This window comes from Marmota flaviventris, chromosome 5, assembly GCF_047511675.1.
Source record: "Marmota flaviventris isolate mMarFla1 chromosome 5, mMarFla1.hap1, whole genome shotgun sequence".
Taxonomy (NCBI): Eukaryota; Metazoa; Chordata; class Mammalia; order Rodentia; family Sciuridae; genus Marmota; species Marmota flaviventris.
The window spans coordinates 3,419,473-3,435,042 of NC_092502.1; the positions used below are offsets into that span (position 1 = coordinate 3,419,473).

Below are 15,570 nucleotides of genomic sequence, written 5' to 3' on the forward strand. Positions count from 1 at the left end.
TGGGTGGGACCCCCCTGGGTGGCTCCATGCGGCCTGTCCCACTCTCTGTGGTGAAGAGCAAGACCCGCCCAGTGTGTTTTCTCCTCAAGACCTGGTGGAGGCAGGGTCCTCTGTCCCACAGCCCCTGCAGCACAGTGTGTGGGGTTCCATTGCTTGCACTGCGCTCAGAGCTGCTCTGGTGGACAGCACAGCCCCACCAGAGCCACCTTCCCTCCACAGGTCAGGGGCCAGTGTGGGGTTTGGCAGCTGCTGGATGTGGCTTCTCCAGCTGAGCACTGTGAGTCTGGAAGGTATCCACAGGATTGATTCAGGGGCAGGGGACCCACTGTGACATGGCTCTGAGCTCACACTTCCTGACCATTGGCCTCTGTGTACCCCCCTGACTGGGGGACATGGCGATGTCCCACATTTCAGTTAAGTGCTACTGTCCCACAGTGCCTGTGAGTTCTGGCAGTGTCCTTGCCCCTCAGGCACTCACCCTGGTACAGGTCTGGGTGCCTGTGTAGGAGTCTGTGGGGAAGGTGGACAGCACATGTTTGTCCTGTGAGGCTGTTCTGAAATGACAGGCAGCCTCCCCCTCCTTAAGTGCTCTGTGCCAGGAGCTCCTGACTGCCATAGCGACTCACTAGATGTTGTTCTAGATCCGTAAGAATGTGGTTCGCTTGCATTTAGTTTTCTTCTTGGGCCACCGTGCTCATGGGGAATGTCGCGGCCTTTGAGAGTTGGAGGCTGTGCAGCTCAGCCTCTGTTCTCCACAGGGCCAACAGGCCTCCACCACAGGCAATTAAACGCAGCCCCAGGGCCCATGTCCCCCTGGTATTCAGCTGTCCTGTGGCAGTTGGGGTTCCCCAGTCAGGGACACTGGTCTCCACTGTAATTTCTAGCCAGAGGGACAGTCAAGGGCTCTATGAGCGTTCAAGGCTTCCTCTCACAGGTCTACTTCTTACCGTCTGGTGAGGACGCTCCCTCTGGGCTTCCTAGGGTGGGAGGGGTCTGCAGCAACAGGTCCCCTCTACTTTTCTACAGCACCTCAGAGGTCACCTAGCATTCCCTTCTCCTTCTACTGTCTCAAGGCAGGTTTCCATTTCCATGTGATCTAGTGGGAAGCAACCTTCCGTTCAGAGTTCAGCAAATCAAGGAAAAATGGCTTTAGTGCCTTTGTAACATCACCTCTAGAGTCTATGCTGAGGGGTCCGTGGGAACAACTGTGAGCTGACCCTCACTGGTCATCGCCGTCACCATGCATATCCTCAGTTATTTGACCAGAGCTGTACTTAATTAGCATCATCATCGGAAAACTCCCTCTAGCTTTGAAAAAGCCCTGCATTTCCCCTCATTTCCAATTGGTCAGTATTGGTATGTTTTTGATTGTGTTTTGTTTTGACTGTTTATTAATTTTTTATTAACAAATAGGCCATCAATCAAATTTTAAAAATATATCTATTAAACAGTCTCCTATACTTACAATATTTCTACTTTTTAGATAAATACATTTAAATTTTCTTCCTGATACTGAAATCTGTCCATGCAGTGTAGAGCAATATGGTTTTCTGAAATTGTCATTCTGCCCATACCTTAAGATTTCATGAATGGATTTAAATTCCACAAACATTTCAATTATTTTAATTTAATTGACTAACATGAACCTTTAACAATCATTTTGCTTTTTTACATTAAATTTACTTATTATCTTTATATTATATTCATAGTTCAAAGTTGTTATCAATAATAACAATAGAATATGACAGTTTAAAACCCAGAATTTTAGGAAGAATATCTTCCAGTGTGATCAAACATTGAAAATACATCTTAGGATACAGTGTGGATAGATGTTTCCTTTATGGAACCAAATGAAGAGATTGAATTGAGCTGACCAGATGTAATATGTAGGCAGACAGCTGGGTTTAACCTGTTCATTGAGACATTGAAGACTTTACTCAGCAGAGCTGGTGAGAATTCACAGCCTTGAAAATGAAACACGGGCTATTGGCTTGTGACATGCACACAAAGGCTCATCCCATGCACCTGGCCACTTAGGGCATTTCCACAGCAACAACAAATGGACCCAGTTGGGGGAATCATAGATTCTCTTACAGCCAATATAGGGCTGGTTCTGAAGGACAAGAGCTGGTGGCCACCACCCCTTCCTCAGTTGACATTTCAAGTTTATCTCTTTTATTTTCCAGATATATTGAAGCATTAATTTGCTTCCTAATAAATCTAACAGTATAATATTTTTGGACTTAATCTTGTTCATTTTCAAACTAATTTAACTGACTAAATTATATACAAGATTAAATATTTATTTCATACAAAATATATGATTTGATCATGCAGGCTAGTTGCTATCTTCATACTTGATTTCTCAATATCTCCCTCAGGGCATCCTTAGCATTGATGTCACTAAATATTTAACAAGTGAAAAATGCCCAGTCTATATAGATTCTCAGAAAATATGTTGAACTCCATTTAAGAAAACATTCAGCTGCTAAAGTTCCTTACAGATTTTTTTTTGGAGGGGGATGATTAGAAAGTGTGACACAAAATTCAAACCAGTTGCTTGATAAGACTGAGTCTGCAGCCTCACAAGGGCCATTCTGCAGCAGGCAGTCTGCTCTGCAAACCAGACAGGCAGGGTTTGGTTCAGGTTTGAAAGTCACTGGGCAAAACTAGAATCATCCTCTGATGTATCTTGGTTATGCTCCGGAATAAACCCTTCTCAATATGACTTTCCGCACAGCTTCCTTTACCTGTTTGTTTCTGAGACTGTAGAGGGCAGGATTCAAGAGGGGAGGAACAATAGTGTAAAACACAGAGAGAACTATGTCCTGAATCGCCTCAGAGGTCACCGGCGGCCTTAGATACACGTAAGAGATAGAACTGAGGAAGACGGTCACCACGAGGATGTGGGGGACACAGGTGGAGAAGGCCTTCCCCTGCTCCTGTGTGGGGAACCTGAGCACAGTAGAAAATATGCGCACATAGGACATGGCGATGAAAATAAAGCAGCCGCCACATACCACCACAGCGGAGATGAGAATGGAGAGCTCATTGCTGGACGTGTCAGAGCAAGAGAGCCTCAGCAGGGAGGGGATGTCACAGAAAAACTGAGGGACCTCATTGGAGCCACAGAAGTTCAGCTGTAAAGTGTTTCCAGTGTGTGCACCTGCGTAGACCAGGCCACTGAGCAGGGAAGCCAGGGTCAGGTGGACACAAAGTTGGAGGTTTATGATAGTTGAATAATGGAGGGGCTGGCAGATGGCCACATAGCCGTCCCAGGCCATGATGGTGAGAAACAGAATCTCCACAAAGGCACAAAAAATGACTAGGAAGATCTGGGTTGCACAGCCAGCCACTGAAATGGCCCTGTGGCCAGTGAGAGAGTTGACACAGGCAGTGGGGACAGTGACAGAAATGTAACACATGTCCAAGACGGACAGGTTCCTGAGGAAGAAGTACATGGGCGTGTGCAGGTTCTGGTCAGCAGTGGTGACGGTGACGATGAGAAGGTTCCCTAAGAGGGTGGCCAGGTACATGAGTAAGAATAACATGGAGTAGAGGAACCTTAGTTTCCAGCCTTCAGCAAAGCCCATGAGGAGAAACTCGGTCAGCATGGTGGAGTTGGCCATCTTGTGGAGATGCTGTCGACTGGGAGGCAGAGGAAAGAAGACAAGGGGCACACAAAAGTCAACAACCACCTCAGATGTTCTTCCTCCAAGTGTTTACTGCTGTATTAGGTAATCTGTGCATGGAGGGACGGCCACTACTGGCCTCCTGATTGGCTTCACCTCTTCTGAGTAGATTGGACTCAGAGCTCAGGAGGTTCCCTGTCTTCTGTAACACCCAGCACCGAGTCATCGTCTCAATGAAAACCGAGTACCCAGTGCATCTGAAATCCCAGTGTTAGAGTAAGGTCACAGTTCCACGAAAGTGTCATTAGGAGCTGACCAGCACCTTTGGGTGGATGTGGACACCCAGCAAGGATGGGCTCAGTGCCCTCCTGCATGGTCTGCCTGTCATCAAGAGACATGCCTCTATTCACTGTCCTGTCCCTATGTGCAGAAATCAGTATTGAGAGTCTCTACACACTCCTAAAGCCTGCCACTGTCAGGACTTCCAGAGTGGGTGGTAGGCTGCTGATTTACATGTGATTTTACAATGTTGTTCTTTGGAAATCTTTCAATTCTGCAAATTATGACTCCGTCAATGCTTGGAGCAAAGTTGAAGCTGTAACTGAATTTGAAGTCACAGCTCAAGGTGAAGTAAGCCCCCTGTGATCACACAGGGAACTGAATACTGGACTTCCTTGGGATCCATGCTGTGGATGTTGTAGGTACTCTACCAAAGCCTGGGTTTCATGACACTCAAATGTATACCTTTGTAATAAAATGGATGGAGGTACTTCCTAATCTTGATCTTCTGATTATTTGTCATTAAAAGTATTTGGCTTTTTGGGTGGTTATGTTGCCCCCAAATTTACTCCTGGGTTTGGTACTGGTTCCAAAGATAGCACCCTGACACAAACAACCGTAGTTCTGCATTGTCCTCTGCCCCCAAGTCCCCTCCCTCATTATCTCTACTGCCTGTCTTTCCTTGCTCCATGGACTAATACTTCACTTCTCTCTAGAACAATTTTCAGTATTGTTCTATCAGCATGTGCAATTTTGTAACACAGATTTTATGTATTATGTTAGTTTTGTAGGATAATATTTGTGCCTCAGTGATATAACTGTTATATTAAATATCTCCATCAACAAGAGTCATTTACTAAGGAAGAAACGGTCTTAAAGAGAGCTAACTAGTGCATCTCAAATTGTAAGTGTGGCAGTGTGTGGGGAGATGAGCCTGGCTTACCCAGCAAGCCCTGTACGCAGGTCAACATAGGCCTAGTTCTGCTGGGGTCCTAAGGCCAAGGCTGCAGGGCCCTGGACTGCCCATCACCCTCTCTGGTCTTCTGCACCTCCTGCTCTCCTTTCCTCTCCCAGGAGGGGATTGCGGGGTTCTCGAAAGCCTCTGCCACCCCCATTCTCTTTGGCTGTTTTCCTCATGTTCTGTTGCTTGCCAGAACCTTCCACTCCATGTTCTCACTTCCATGAACTGTAGGAACCATATGTGTGAGGTAAGGTCTGGCTTGGTCTGGTAGATAGGTGTTGTTTACTTTCCCCTTTTTCTTCATTGTCATTGAAAAGGTATTACAATCCTTTTTGGTCAGAATTTCATTAACCACTGACTTTCCCTTTGTGGGAAAACCATTGGCCGCTAAGTCCTGAGAGGGTGTCATGGCTGTGTCCTGACTTTTCCCAGCTCAGGTTTCTTGTCATGTTAACCCTGCTGTCCCTCTTTGGACCACGTATCTTGCTGGGGTTTCCTGGGAATCTCTGAGGTTTGCCTGTGTATCCACCTCTCTCTACCTCTTTTCCCCAAATTCCCTCTGTCTGTCATGACTGCTTTATATGTCATGATGTTGACTTCACATTAGTGTCTTTTATCTCATCTGGAAAATGTACATATACACCCTTATGTGCATTATTCAAGTTAAAATAAGCAAAAGTGGTTTGAAACTAAAACTTTTAAATTCATAGGGACAGCATAAAGAAAGACTGATCCCCACGTTTCAGCTTTCACCTTATCTATGAATGCACTCCTCTCCCTGATAGTGCCACTGTGGATTTAGAAATATAGCAATAAAACATCTGATAAATACTCTCCGTGCTTCTACTCTCTTATGATTTCAAGACAACAGTTCTATCTTATTCTTCTGATAAAATCATTTTCTTTGCCACCTCACTGCAGCTGGGCCATTGGTTGAATTATAAAACACTCACTCTGAGGGTCGTGTGTTCTCCTCCTAAAGTAAAACAGTCTCCCCTGCTGTCTTCTCCAAATCTCTGGCTGGAATGTGGTCTCCCAGGATTTTCCAGGCAAACAACCTTTCAGGACATCTACAGAGGCACACAGGGACAGTTTCAGGTTGTGCAAACAGGCTGGTGTGCTCTCTTTATATAAAATGTGGGTGTGTTCCTGCCATCCCCAGAGGGCCTCTGGGAACACAGCACCTACCTCTTGATGATGGGGCTAGCTCACAGTGACTCAGGTAGGCAGTGCTCTCCAGAGCACAGGTGAAAGACTAGTCAACTGCAGGGTGGACATGAGGTTGAACAGGTAGACATATTTTACCTGTGCAGGTGTGTGGGGATCATGGAATCAGGCACTGTGGGAACAGGGAACCCAGTAGTCCTCCCCGAGTGGAGTTTCACTGGGGCTTCTATGTGTGCCTCAGAGACCAAGTCCTGCATTCTGAGTGCCCAGATGCCTAGCCTGTGCCCTCAGCCTGCTAATCTGCAATATCCTCCACCATTCCCTCTCTGAATGACAGGAATGTATATTTGCCATGTTCAGATTGGAGAGAGTGACAGAGCTCATTGCTTGCATGTCTTTAAGAACTCTGAACATGTCACACTGTCTAGGAACTTTGGAAAACAATGAATAAATATAGGCCAGGACATTGTGGAGGATAGGGTTTAGTGTGGCTGGATTCACACTCCAGACCTGACACCAGCTGAATGGATCTGTATACCCTTCACATTCCTGTCAAATAAATATACCCCTATAGGGTGATCTGTCTGGTGGCTTTCAGATCATTCACTGTGACGCATGAGCACCAGGCCCTGACTCCCCAACATCTCCAGCACTGCAGACAGAGCCCCACACCCGTGGGAGGCTGGATCTCCTCCTATCTCCTGCTCAAGCCTGTGATACATACTAACCTGCTTCATTTTCCTATTTATCATTTCTATGTAGTTTTAGTGAATGTGTTCCTAGAGTATGTATCCTTTTCTTTTTCCTGTCTTTTTTCATGAATCAGAATGTTTTCAAGGGTAAGCACACTGTAGCAAGTTCCATAACCCCGTTCCATAGATGATTCACAGTATTCAACAGTAGGAGTGGGCCACAGCTTCTTTTGATTCATTCATCCATTGACGGATAATTCATTTGTCTGATATTCTCAACACCACTTGATAGAAAGGCCATTTTTTCTCCAAGACGTGAGTTTTGTTCCTGTGCAGGTATCAGATGACCTGTTGGCTTCTCTCTGTGCCTCCTGTGTCCGTGGTCCTTGTGGGTGTGGACGGCATCATCCCATTGCTTTCTCCCTCCAGCTTCGGAGCATGAAAGATCAAGCCTGAGATGCCTCCAGGACCTGCCTCCTGGTTCACATTGCTACTTTGGGTCTTTTATTCTTCCAAATAAGTTTTGGGACTGTTTTTTTCTCACATCAAGGATATTTTGATGGGGATTTCTTTGTACCTTTATAAGTTTTTGTTAGTTTATCCATTTTGCTAATATTAATTCTGCCTGTCAAAGAATATTTGAGGTTTTTCTAACTTCTAAGGTCATCTTTAATTTCCTCAGGTTTTCACTGAGAGGTCTTTCACTTCTTTGATCAGACTTATTCCCCAGTATTCTTTTATGGTTGGACCTGAGCAGAATAGTTTTCCTGATTTCTTTCTCAGGGCAGTCATTATTAGAAATAGGAACACAATTGACTTATGTATATTGGCTTTGTATCCTGCTACATTGCTGAACCTATTAGCTCTAGAATTATTCTGGTGGAATTTTGTTGTTGTTGTCAGCAAACAGAGATAGTTAGATTTCTTTTTTTTTCTACTTACAGCCCCTCAATTTCCTTTTCTTGACTGAGTGCTCTGGATGCAGGTGCAAGAAGCGTTCTGAATCAGAATGGTGAGCGTGAATGTCCCCCATCTTGTTCCTGATCTCGGAGGGAGTGGTTTCAGTTTTTCTCTATTATGTAGGAAGTTTGCTTTGGGTTTGTTGCATGGAGTCTGCAATGTTGAGGTAAGTTTCTTCTATCCTTGATTTTTAACATGAAAAAGTGCTGCTGCATGTGTTGAAAGGTGTTTTGTTTGTTTTTCTCATCTAATAGGAGGACCATGTGATCCTCGTTCTTCCCTCTATTATGTGATGAATTACATCATTGATATGCTATTGTTCAACCAACCTAGCATCCTCAGATGTGACCCATGTCATCATGGTGTGATAGCTTCTTCATCTGTTTTTGAATGTCACATACTAATATTTTATTATGAAGTTTGCATCTGTGTTTATGAGGGAAATTGGTCTGAAGTTTCTTTTCTTTTATTTGTTCTGTCTGTTTTTGTTTATCAAGGTAACCCTGGCTTCATAGAATAAATTTGGGAGTGTTCATTCCCTTTCTAAGTCAGGAAATAATTTGAGGTGGATTGACATTAATTCTTCTTTAAAGATCTGTAGAAATTAACTGCAAATAGATTTGTTCCTAATTTTTTTTTTTTTTTTTTGTGGGAAGTCTTTTAATGGCTGCTTCAATCTCATTGATTAGGTTTAGGTTTCCTATATTCTCCTGGTTCTGTTTGGGTAGGTTATATGTGTCTTGAGATTATTAGTATCTTGTAGATTTTCTAGTGTATTGAAATACATTTTTCAGACCCCTTTGTAGTGGATTATGCATTTCATAACTGGTGTAGTTAGATCTGCTTGTTCATGTGTACGTATGTGGACTCGGCTTTCTTTCTGTTTCTTTTTATTAGTTTAGCTTAAGAGTTTATCAATCTTATTTATCTTTTCAAAGAACCCAATCTTTTTTGCACTGATCTTTCATATTGGCATTTTATTCTTGACCTCATCTTTGCTTTTAATTGTTTCTGACTTCCACTGATTTTGGAATTAGTTCCTTGTTCTTTCTCTGGGCCTCAGATGTAGCATTCCATTACTTGTTACCCAATAGGTATCTCCCTATTTTAATGTCGACACTCAATGTTCTCACTTCCCTCTTAGAGCTCCTTCATACTGTCCCAGAGTTTTTGACATGCTATATGCTGTTTTCATTTGTTTCTAAGTATTTTGTCAATTAAAAATTTATTCTATGACAAATTCCCCAGTCAAAGTGTATGATTTAACTCCAGGTGTTAAAAGGGTTTCCCATTTTATTTAGTTGTTGATTTCAAATTTGATTCCTTTGTAATCTAATAGGATCCAAGAAATTATCTCTATTGTTGATATTTGCTAGGTCTGATTTTGTGTCATTCAATATGATCCATTTTAGAGAAAACTCCATGTGCCACTGAATTTGGTTGTCAGTGGATATGATATTCAATAGGTGTTTCTTATTTCCATTTATTTAGTAGTATTTGTGAGTTCCAAAGAGTCCTTACTTAGTGTAAGTCTAGTTGATCTATCTAATGATGAAAGTGGTGTGTTGAAATCACCCAGGATTATTGTATTATCATCTGTTTGTTTCTTTACATTTAAAAGGATTTTCTTTATGTATGTAGGTGCGCAATGTTTGAGGCATAAAATTTGTGATCATGGTGTCATGTTGGTGGATGATTCCCTTGACAAATATGAGTTGACCTTTCCCATGTCTTCTGATTATGTCTGACTTGCTCTACTTTGTCTGACATTAGGGTAGCTACCCTGCTTGCTTTGAGTCTCCATTTTCATTTTATGTCTTTCCCACCCTTTCCCATTCAGCCTGTGGCTGTCTTTCCCTGTAATGTGAGTTTCTTGTAAACAATACACTTGGGTCTTGTTTGCAAATCCATTCTGAAATTATATATCTTTTCATTGCAGAGTTCCCATGCTGTGTCATTGTAGAGAGATGGTTATCCCTGTCATTTTATTTCTGATGCTTACTTCAGACTTGATTCTCCTTTAGTGGAGCATCATTCTAATGAGAGTCATCTCTATGCTGAGTCTGATACTTATTTTCCACTTCTTCATGAAATATTTCATTGAGTATGTTTTTCTGAGCAGGCTTAGTAGTTATGAATTTCTTTAGCTTCCAATTATCATGGAAGTTTTAAAATTAATCTTCAATTCTGAAGTGTATTTTTGCAGGAGATGCTATTTTGGCTGGTACTCATTTACTTTCAGGGTTTCGTATAGATTATTTCAAGACCTCTTGACTTTTAGGGTTTGGGATAAGAAACCAGTTAAATTTTGAGCTGGCTTACCTCTAAATGCGCCTTGCTCTTTATTTCTTGCAGATCTTAAAAGTCTATCATTATTCTGTATATTAAGGAGTTTTCATTACAATGTATATGGAGAGGATAATCTGCTTATTTGGGGCTCTAAGGGCTTCTTATATTTGGAATTTCATTTCATTGCTAAGATTCGGAAAATACTCTGAAATTATTTCATTGAAATGATGGTGTGTTCCTTTCGTTTGTATTTTGGTGTCTTTGTGTATGTCAATAATTCTTAGGTTTGTTCTCTGAACGTTACCCTGATTTCTTAAACATGGTGGTCATGGTCTGTTATATCTTTTCTTTATTGTTGACATTAATTTCAAGATTACATACTTTTTCTTTAAGGGCTGATTATTCTGCCTTCTATGTGGTCTAATGTATCGATGGTGCTTTCATTTGAGTTTTTAATTTAATTTTTTGAGTCTAATTTCTGATATTTCTATTTGGTTCTTCTTCAGAATCTCTCTTTATTGAGATGTACTTTTACTTCCTGTATTTTCTAAGTTTGTTGTTCCTTACATCTACATTTTAGCTCACTGAACATTTAACTATGGACCTTCTACATTCTGTCTCTGATATTTCTCCTCCACCGTTTCAATGCAATAACTTGCTGCAGTGTTGTGGGCTATTTGTGGTGGTTTTTTCCCTTGATTTTTTATATTTTTGTATCCATCTGCTGGGAGGATGATGGGTTCTACTTTGAGGCAAGGGTCCTTTTCTTAATTGCCATGTAGTTATTTATTATTGAATATAAATATAATTCTTAATGAGTATGAAAGAAAATATTTAATATTTAATTTAATATCACTTTAATACTTATTAAGTATTATATTTAATATTTCAATATCATTATTTAATATTACTCCCCTCAACAGGTATCCTCTGCTTTCCCCAGTTACTTTAGAAGAAGATATTAAATCCTGTTAACTGCAGTCACTTCAGAGCAAAATTTGTAGCAACTAATCTGGGAACAAATCTTTACTCCTCACACTTCAGATAGAGCCCTAATATCCAGAGTATACAAAGAACTCAAAAAATTAGACAATAAGAGAACAAACAACCCAATCAACAAATGGGCCAAGGACCTGAACAGACACTTCTCAGAGGAGGACATACAATCAATCAACAAGTACATGAAAAAATGCTCACCATCTCTAGCAGTCAGAGAAATGCAAATCAAAACCACCCTAAGATACCATCTCACTCCAGTTAGATTGGCAGCCATTATGAAGTCAAACAACAACAAGTGCTGGCGAGGATGTGGGGAAAAGGGTACACTTGTACATTGCTGGTGGGACTGCAAATTGGTGCAGCCAATTTGGAAAGCAGTATGGAGATTTCTTGGAAAGCTGGGAATGGAGCCACCATTTGACCCAGCTATTCCCCTTCTCGGTCTATTCCCTAAAGACCTAAAAAGAGCATGCTACAGGGACACTGCTACATCGATGTTCATAGCAGCACAATTCACAATACCTAGACTGTGGAACCAACCTAGATGCCCTTCAATGGATGAATGGATAAAAAAAATGTGGCATTTATACACAATGGAATATTACTCTGCATTAAAAAATGACAAAATCATAGAATTTACAGGGAAATGGATGGCATTAGAGCAGATTATGCTAAGTGAAGCTAGCCAATCCCTAAAAAACAAATGCCAAATGTCTTCTTTGATATAAGGAGAGTAACTAAGAACAGAGTAGGGTCGAAGAGCATGAGAAGAAGATTAACATTAAACAGGGATGAGAGGTGGGAGGGAAAGGGAGAGAGAAGGGAAAATGCATGGAAATGGAAGGAGACCCTCAGAGTTATACAAAAGTACATACAAGAGGAAGTGAGGGGAAGGGGAAAAATAATACAAGGGGGACAAACGAATGTCAGTAGAGGGGGCAGAGAGAGAAGAGGGGAGGGGAGGGGAGGGGAGGGGGGATAGTAGAGGATAGGAAAGGCAGCAGAATACAACAGACACTAGTATGGCAATATGTAAATCAATGGATGTGTAACTGATGTGATTCTGCAATCTGTATATGGGGTAAAAATGGGAGCTCATAACCCACTTGAATCAAATTGTGAAATATGATATATCAAGAACTATGTAATGTTTTGAACAGCCAACAATAAAAAATTAAAAAAAAAATAAAAATAAAAGAAGGGAGAGCTTGTGAAAATAGGAGAACAGTGGAATAGAGGAACGGAATCAAAGGGAAGGGTAGGGGGAAGGGAAAGGGGAGGAACATTGGAGTGAAATTGATCAAACTAAGCTGTGTGCATAAATGAATATATTAAAATGAATTCCACTTTTATGTATAATTATAATGCACCAATTAAAAAATAAATAAGTAGAAGGAATACCAGTAGAGCAGATAAAGGGGATCAAGGGAAGAGAGGAGGAGAGGGAAGTGGGTAGTACTGGGGAATGAAATGGAGCAAATTATGTTTATATGCATTTATGAATATATCAGAATGAATCCCACATCTATGCATAACTCTAATGAACTAATATTTTAAATTTTTTTTTTAGTTGTTGATAGACCTTTATTTTATTTATTTATATGCAGTGCTGAGAATTGAAGCCAGTGTCTCACACAGGCCAGGCAAGTGCACTACCGCTGAGCCCCAGCCCCAGTCCCTATAATACACTAATTAAAAAAAAAAAGAAAAAACATTCAGGTTTATTAACCGATCTGCTAAGCAAGGGAATAGTTAATAAAAGAAACAGATTATAAAGTGATTGCAAAATGAGATACCTAAACAGTTGGGTGTATTTTAGTAACAAGGAGAATGTCACCTGTCTAATGAGACACTTCCTCTTCCCATCAACATCCCTCTTTTATGGGAAGTCACTATCATAAGAAGTATGAGTCAGGGGCATAATTCATCCAGTTATCAGAAATCTGGGGGGCTTTTTGACTATTTCTACCATTGTTTTGTTTAGCAAAAACAAATACAAGTTTAAAATTGTTAGTGGCGACTTCTCTTGATAATGATTCACTGCAAATCCACACAGTCCAGACATTGGAAGTGACCTATTTTTAAGCGTCTTTTATAGGAATTCAGTAAATATGCAACATTCTCTGTTAAGTCTATTTTTAATTCCTACAAATATTTTCATTAGTATTTGGGTCAAAACTTCATTAACCAATGATATTTTTTTCACAAATTCTCTATTCTGGGAACATTGAAAACTAGAAAATTAGAGATTCATTGAGGTAGGCCTGAAACATATTTCTACTCAAATGCATTATTTCATTGAGGTTTTGAACATGTACTTTTGCTTCAAGAACTATAATAAATTTTCCTTTATAAAAAGAAAAATTCAGAACAGAAAATAAATCAAAAAAACTATTTTTTTAAAGATAATATCTACTGGCTATTTTAATTGGGACCCATTGTTATTGAATACTTTTGATGATTTTAACTTTGAAACACAACCAAATATCTGTTGCTGAAATAAGCAAATAATACAGTCTTAGTTATTTTAGCTTTATGTTTGAAAGCTTTTTGCTCTAAAGTGCAAGCACTTTTGAGGGCAAAGCCTAAAGTATTTTTACCTGTTTGTCTATCGAACATTCTTATTTTGTTGGACACAAACTATGAAGTTGAATTTCAATTATAACCTTGAATTTCATATAGGTCTGCCAATCTAACATACAATTAAACCAATTTAGGATTAAAACTGGGTATCTGGAGAGCTCAGACCTAGTGCTCTAGCCTTAAGAAGGTTAGTTAAACACTTAAGGTCATGGTTTTCTTAGTTATAAAGTTTGAACTTTTCTCTAAAGTTCTAAATTTTAAGTAATTCTTCATGTGCACTGAAACGTCTGTGTTTTTGTCTTGGAAAAGTCTGTCGGTAAAAAGCTTAGCCAAATTGGAACCATATGAGTTCAAGGAAGTAATATGTCTTTACCTTATGGAAATGGCAATACCCCGAGAGCTTACTGGGATATTAAAATATATCCACGATTCCTTGATGCCCCTCCCTTTAAAAGGTGGGGCCTAGTTCCCTCCCTAATAGACTGGCAGAAGTGACCACGTGGGACATCGGATATAGTCATACAAGGCCTAGCAGCCTCTTTCCCCATCTCTCATTTGGGAGGCTTGCTCTGGGGAAAGCTAGCTGCCATGTCCTAAGGATACTCGAGCAACCCTCTGTGGTTCATAAGGAAAGGCAGAGAGGCTTTTTGCCAACAGCTGTGTGAATGAGCCATATTGAAAACAGACCCTCCAGTGCTGGTCAAGTCTGCAGATACCTCACTGCAACCTCATGAGAGCTACAACCGCCTAAGCTCCTCCTGAACTGACTCACAGAAACTGAGTAAGATGTCAATGCCCAGTGTTTTAAGTTGCTAAGCTATGGGGTAATTTATTATGCAGTAGCAACTGACATATTGACTGACATATTTAAACCAGGAAACTATAACTGTCTTTCATGCACATCTTCAGAGATATGATCCAACTAAAATTCATATTATTCCCTAGGAAATTGGTTTTTTTAAAACATTTTTATTTGTCCTTTTTAATTATACAAAGCAGAATATATTTTGACATATTATACATGTATGGAGTATAACTTCCCATTCTTTTTTTTTTAAGAGAGAGAGAGAGGAGAGAGAGAGAGAGAATTTTTTAATATTTTCAATTTTCAGTAGACACAACATCTTTATTTTATTTTTATGTGGTGCTGAGGATCGAACCCAGCGCCTTGTGCATGCCAGGCGAGCACGTTACCGCTTGAACCACATCCCCAGCCCAAACTTCCCATTCTTGTGGTTGTACGTGATGTGAAGTTACACTGGTCATGTATTCATACATATGAACATAGGAAATTTATATCCCATTCATTCTACTGTCTTTCCTCCCATTCCCTCTCCCTTCCCTTCATTCTCCTGAGAACTGGATGTTTTAAAACTCCTTTAAAAGACAGTTTCAGAGGCTGGGGTTGTGGTTCAGTGGTAGAGCGCTTGTCTGGCATGTGTGAGGCACCAGGTTCAACTATCAGCACCATATATAAATAAATAAATAAATGAAACAAAGGTTCACCAACAACTAAAAACACATATATTTAAAAAAGAGAGAAAAAATTTCATAAAAAAAGAGAGAAACAACAGTTTAGGTTCCAAGGCATAAATTTATCCCTGATATAAAGAAACACAAATTTCTCCTGCTAAAATTAAACAGCACTTTCTTTTGTGGCAGAACAAATGGAAACTGGCAGAAAGCAGGCCAGGAGTCTTTGTTACAACTCTCCTTCATCATTCTTTGTAATGAAGCATTATGCTTAGGTTGATAGTGGTTACAATTTATATTTATTGAGCTCCCCTGCATCTGTTAAGTCAAAATAGGAACTATATGCAACATGATATAAACTGATTTTTACCTTTAAGGCTCTCATATTTTTCAGTGAATATTGGTATGAACATAAACAGGCATATGACAGTCATAACATTTATATATATATATATATATATATATATATATATATATATATATATATATATATATACACACAGAGATAAAGTAACATAGCATAATGAATGCTTTA

General features: G+C 40.2%; 1 protein-coding gene across 1 annotated transcript; it reads right to left on the reverse strand.

Moving 5' to 3' along the window:
- Positions 1-2,696: 2,696 nt before the first annotated feature.
- LOC139705824 (olfactory receptor 14C36-like) lies at positions 2,697-3,629 on the reverse strand. The gene has a single exon (XM_071612730.1). The coding sequence runs from the start codon at positions 3,627-3,629 to the stop codon at positions 2,697-2,699; it is 933 nt and encodes a 310-aa protein (XP_071468831.1).
- Positions 3,630-15,570: the final 11,941 nt, after the last annotated feature.

Excerpts from the sequence above, each read along its gene's own strand:
- LOC139705824 (XM_071612730.1), bottom strand. The coding sequence starts at position 3,629 with ATGGCCAACTCCACCATGCTGACCGAGTTTCTCCTCATGGGCTTTGCT.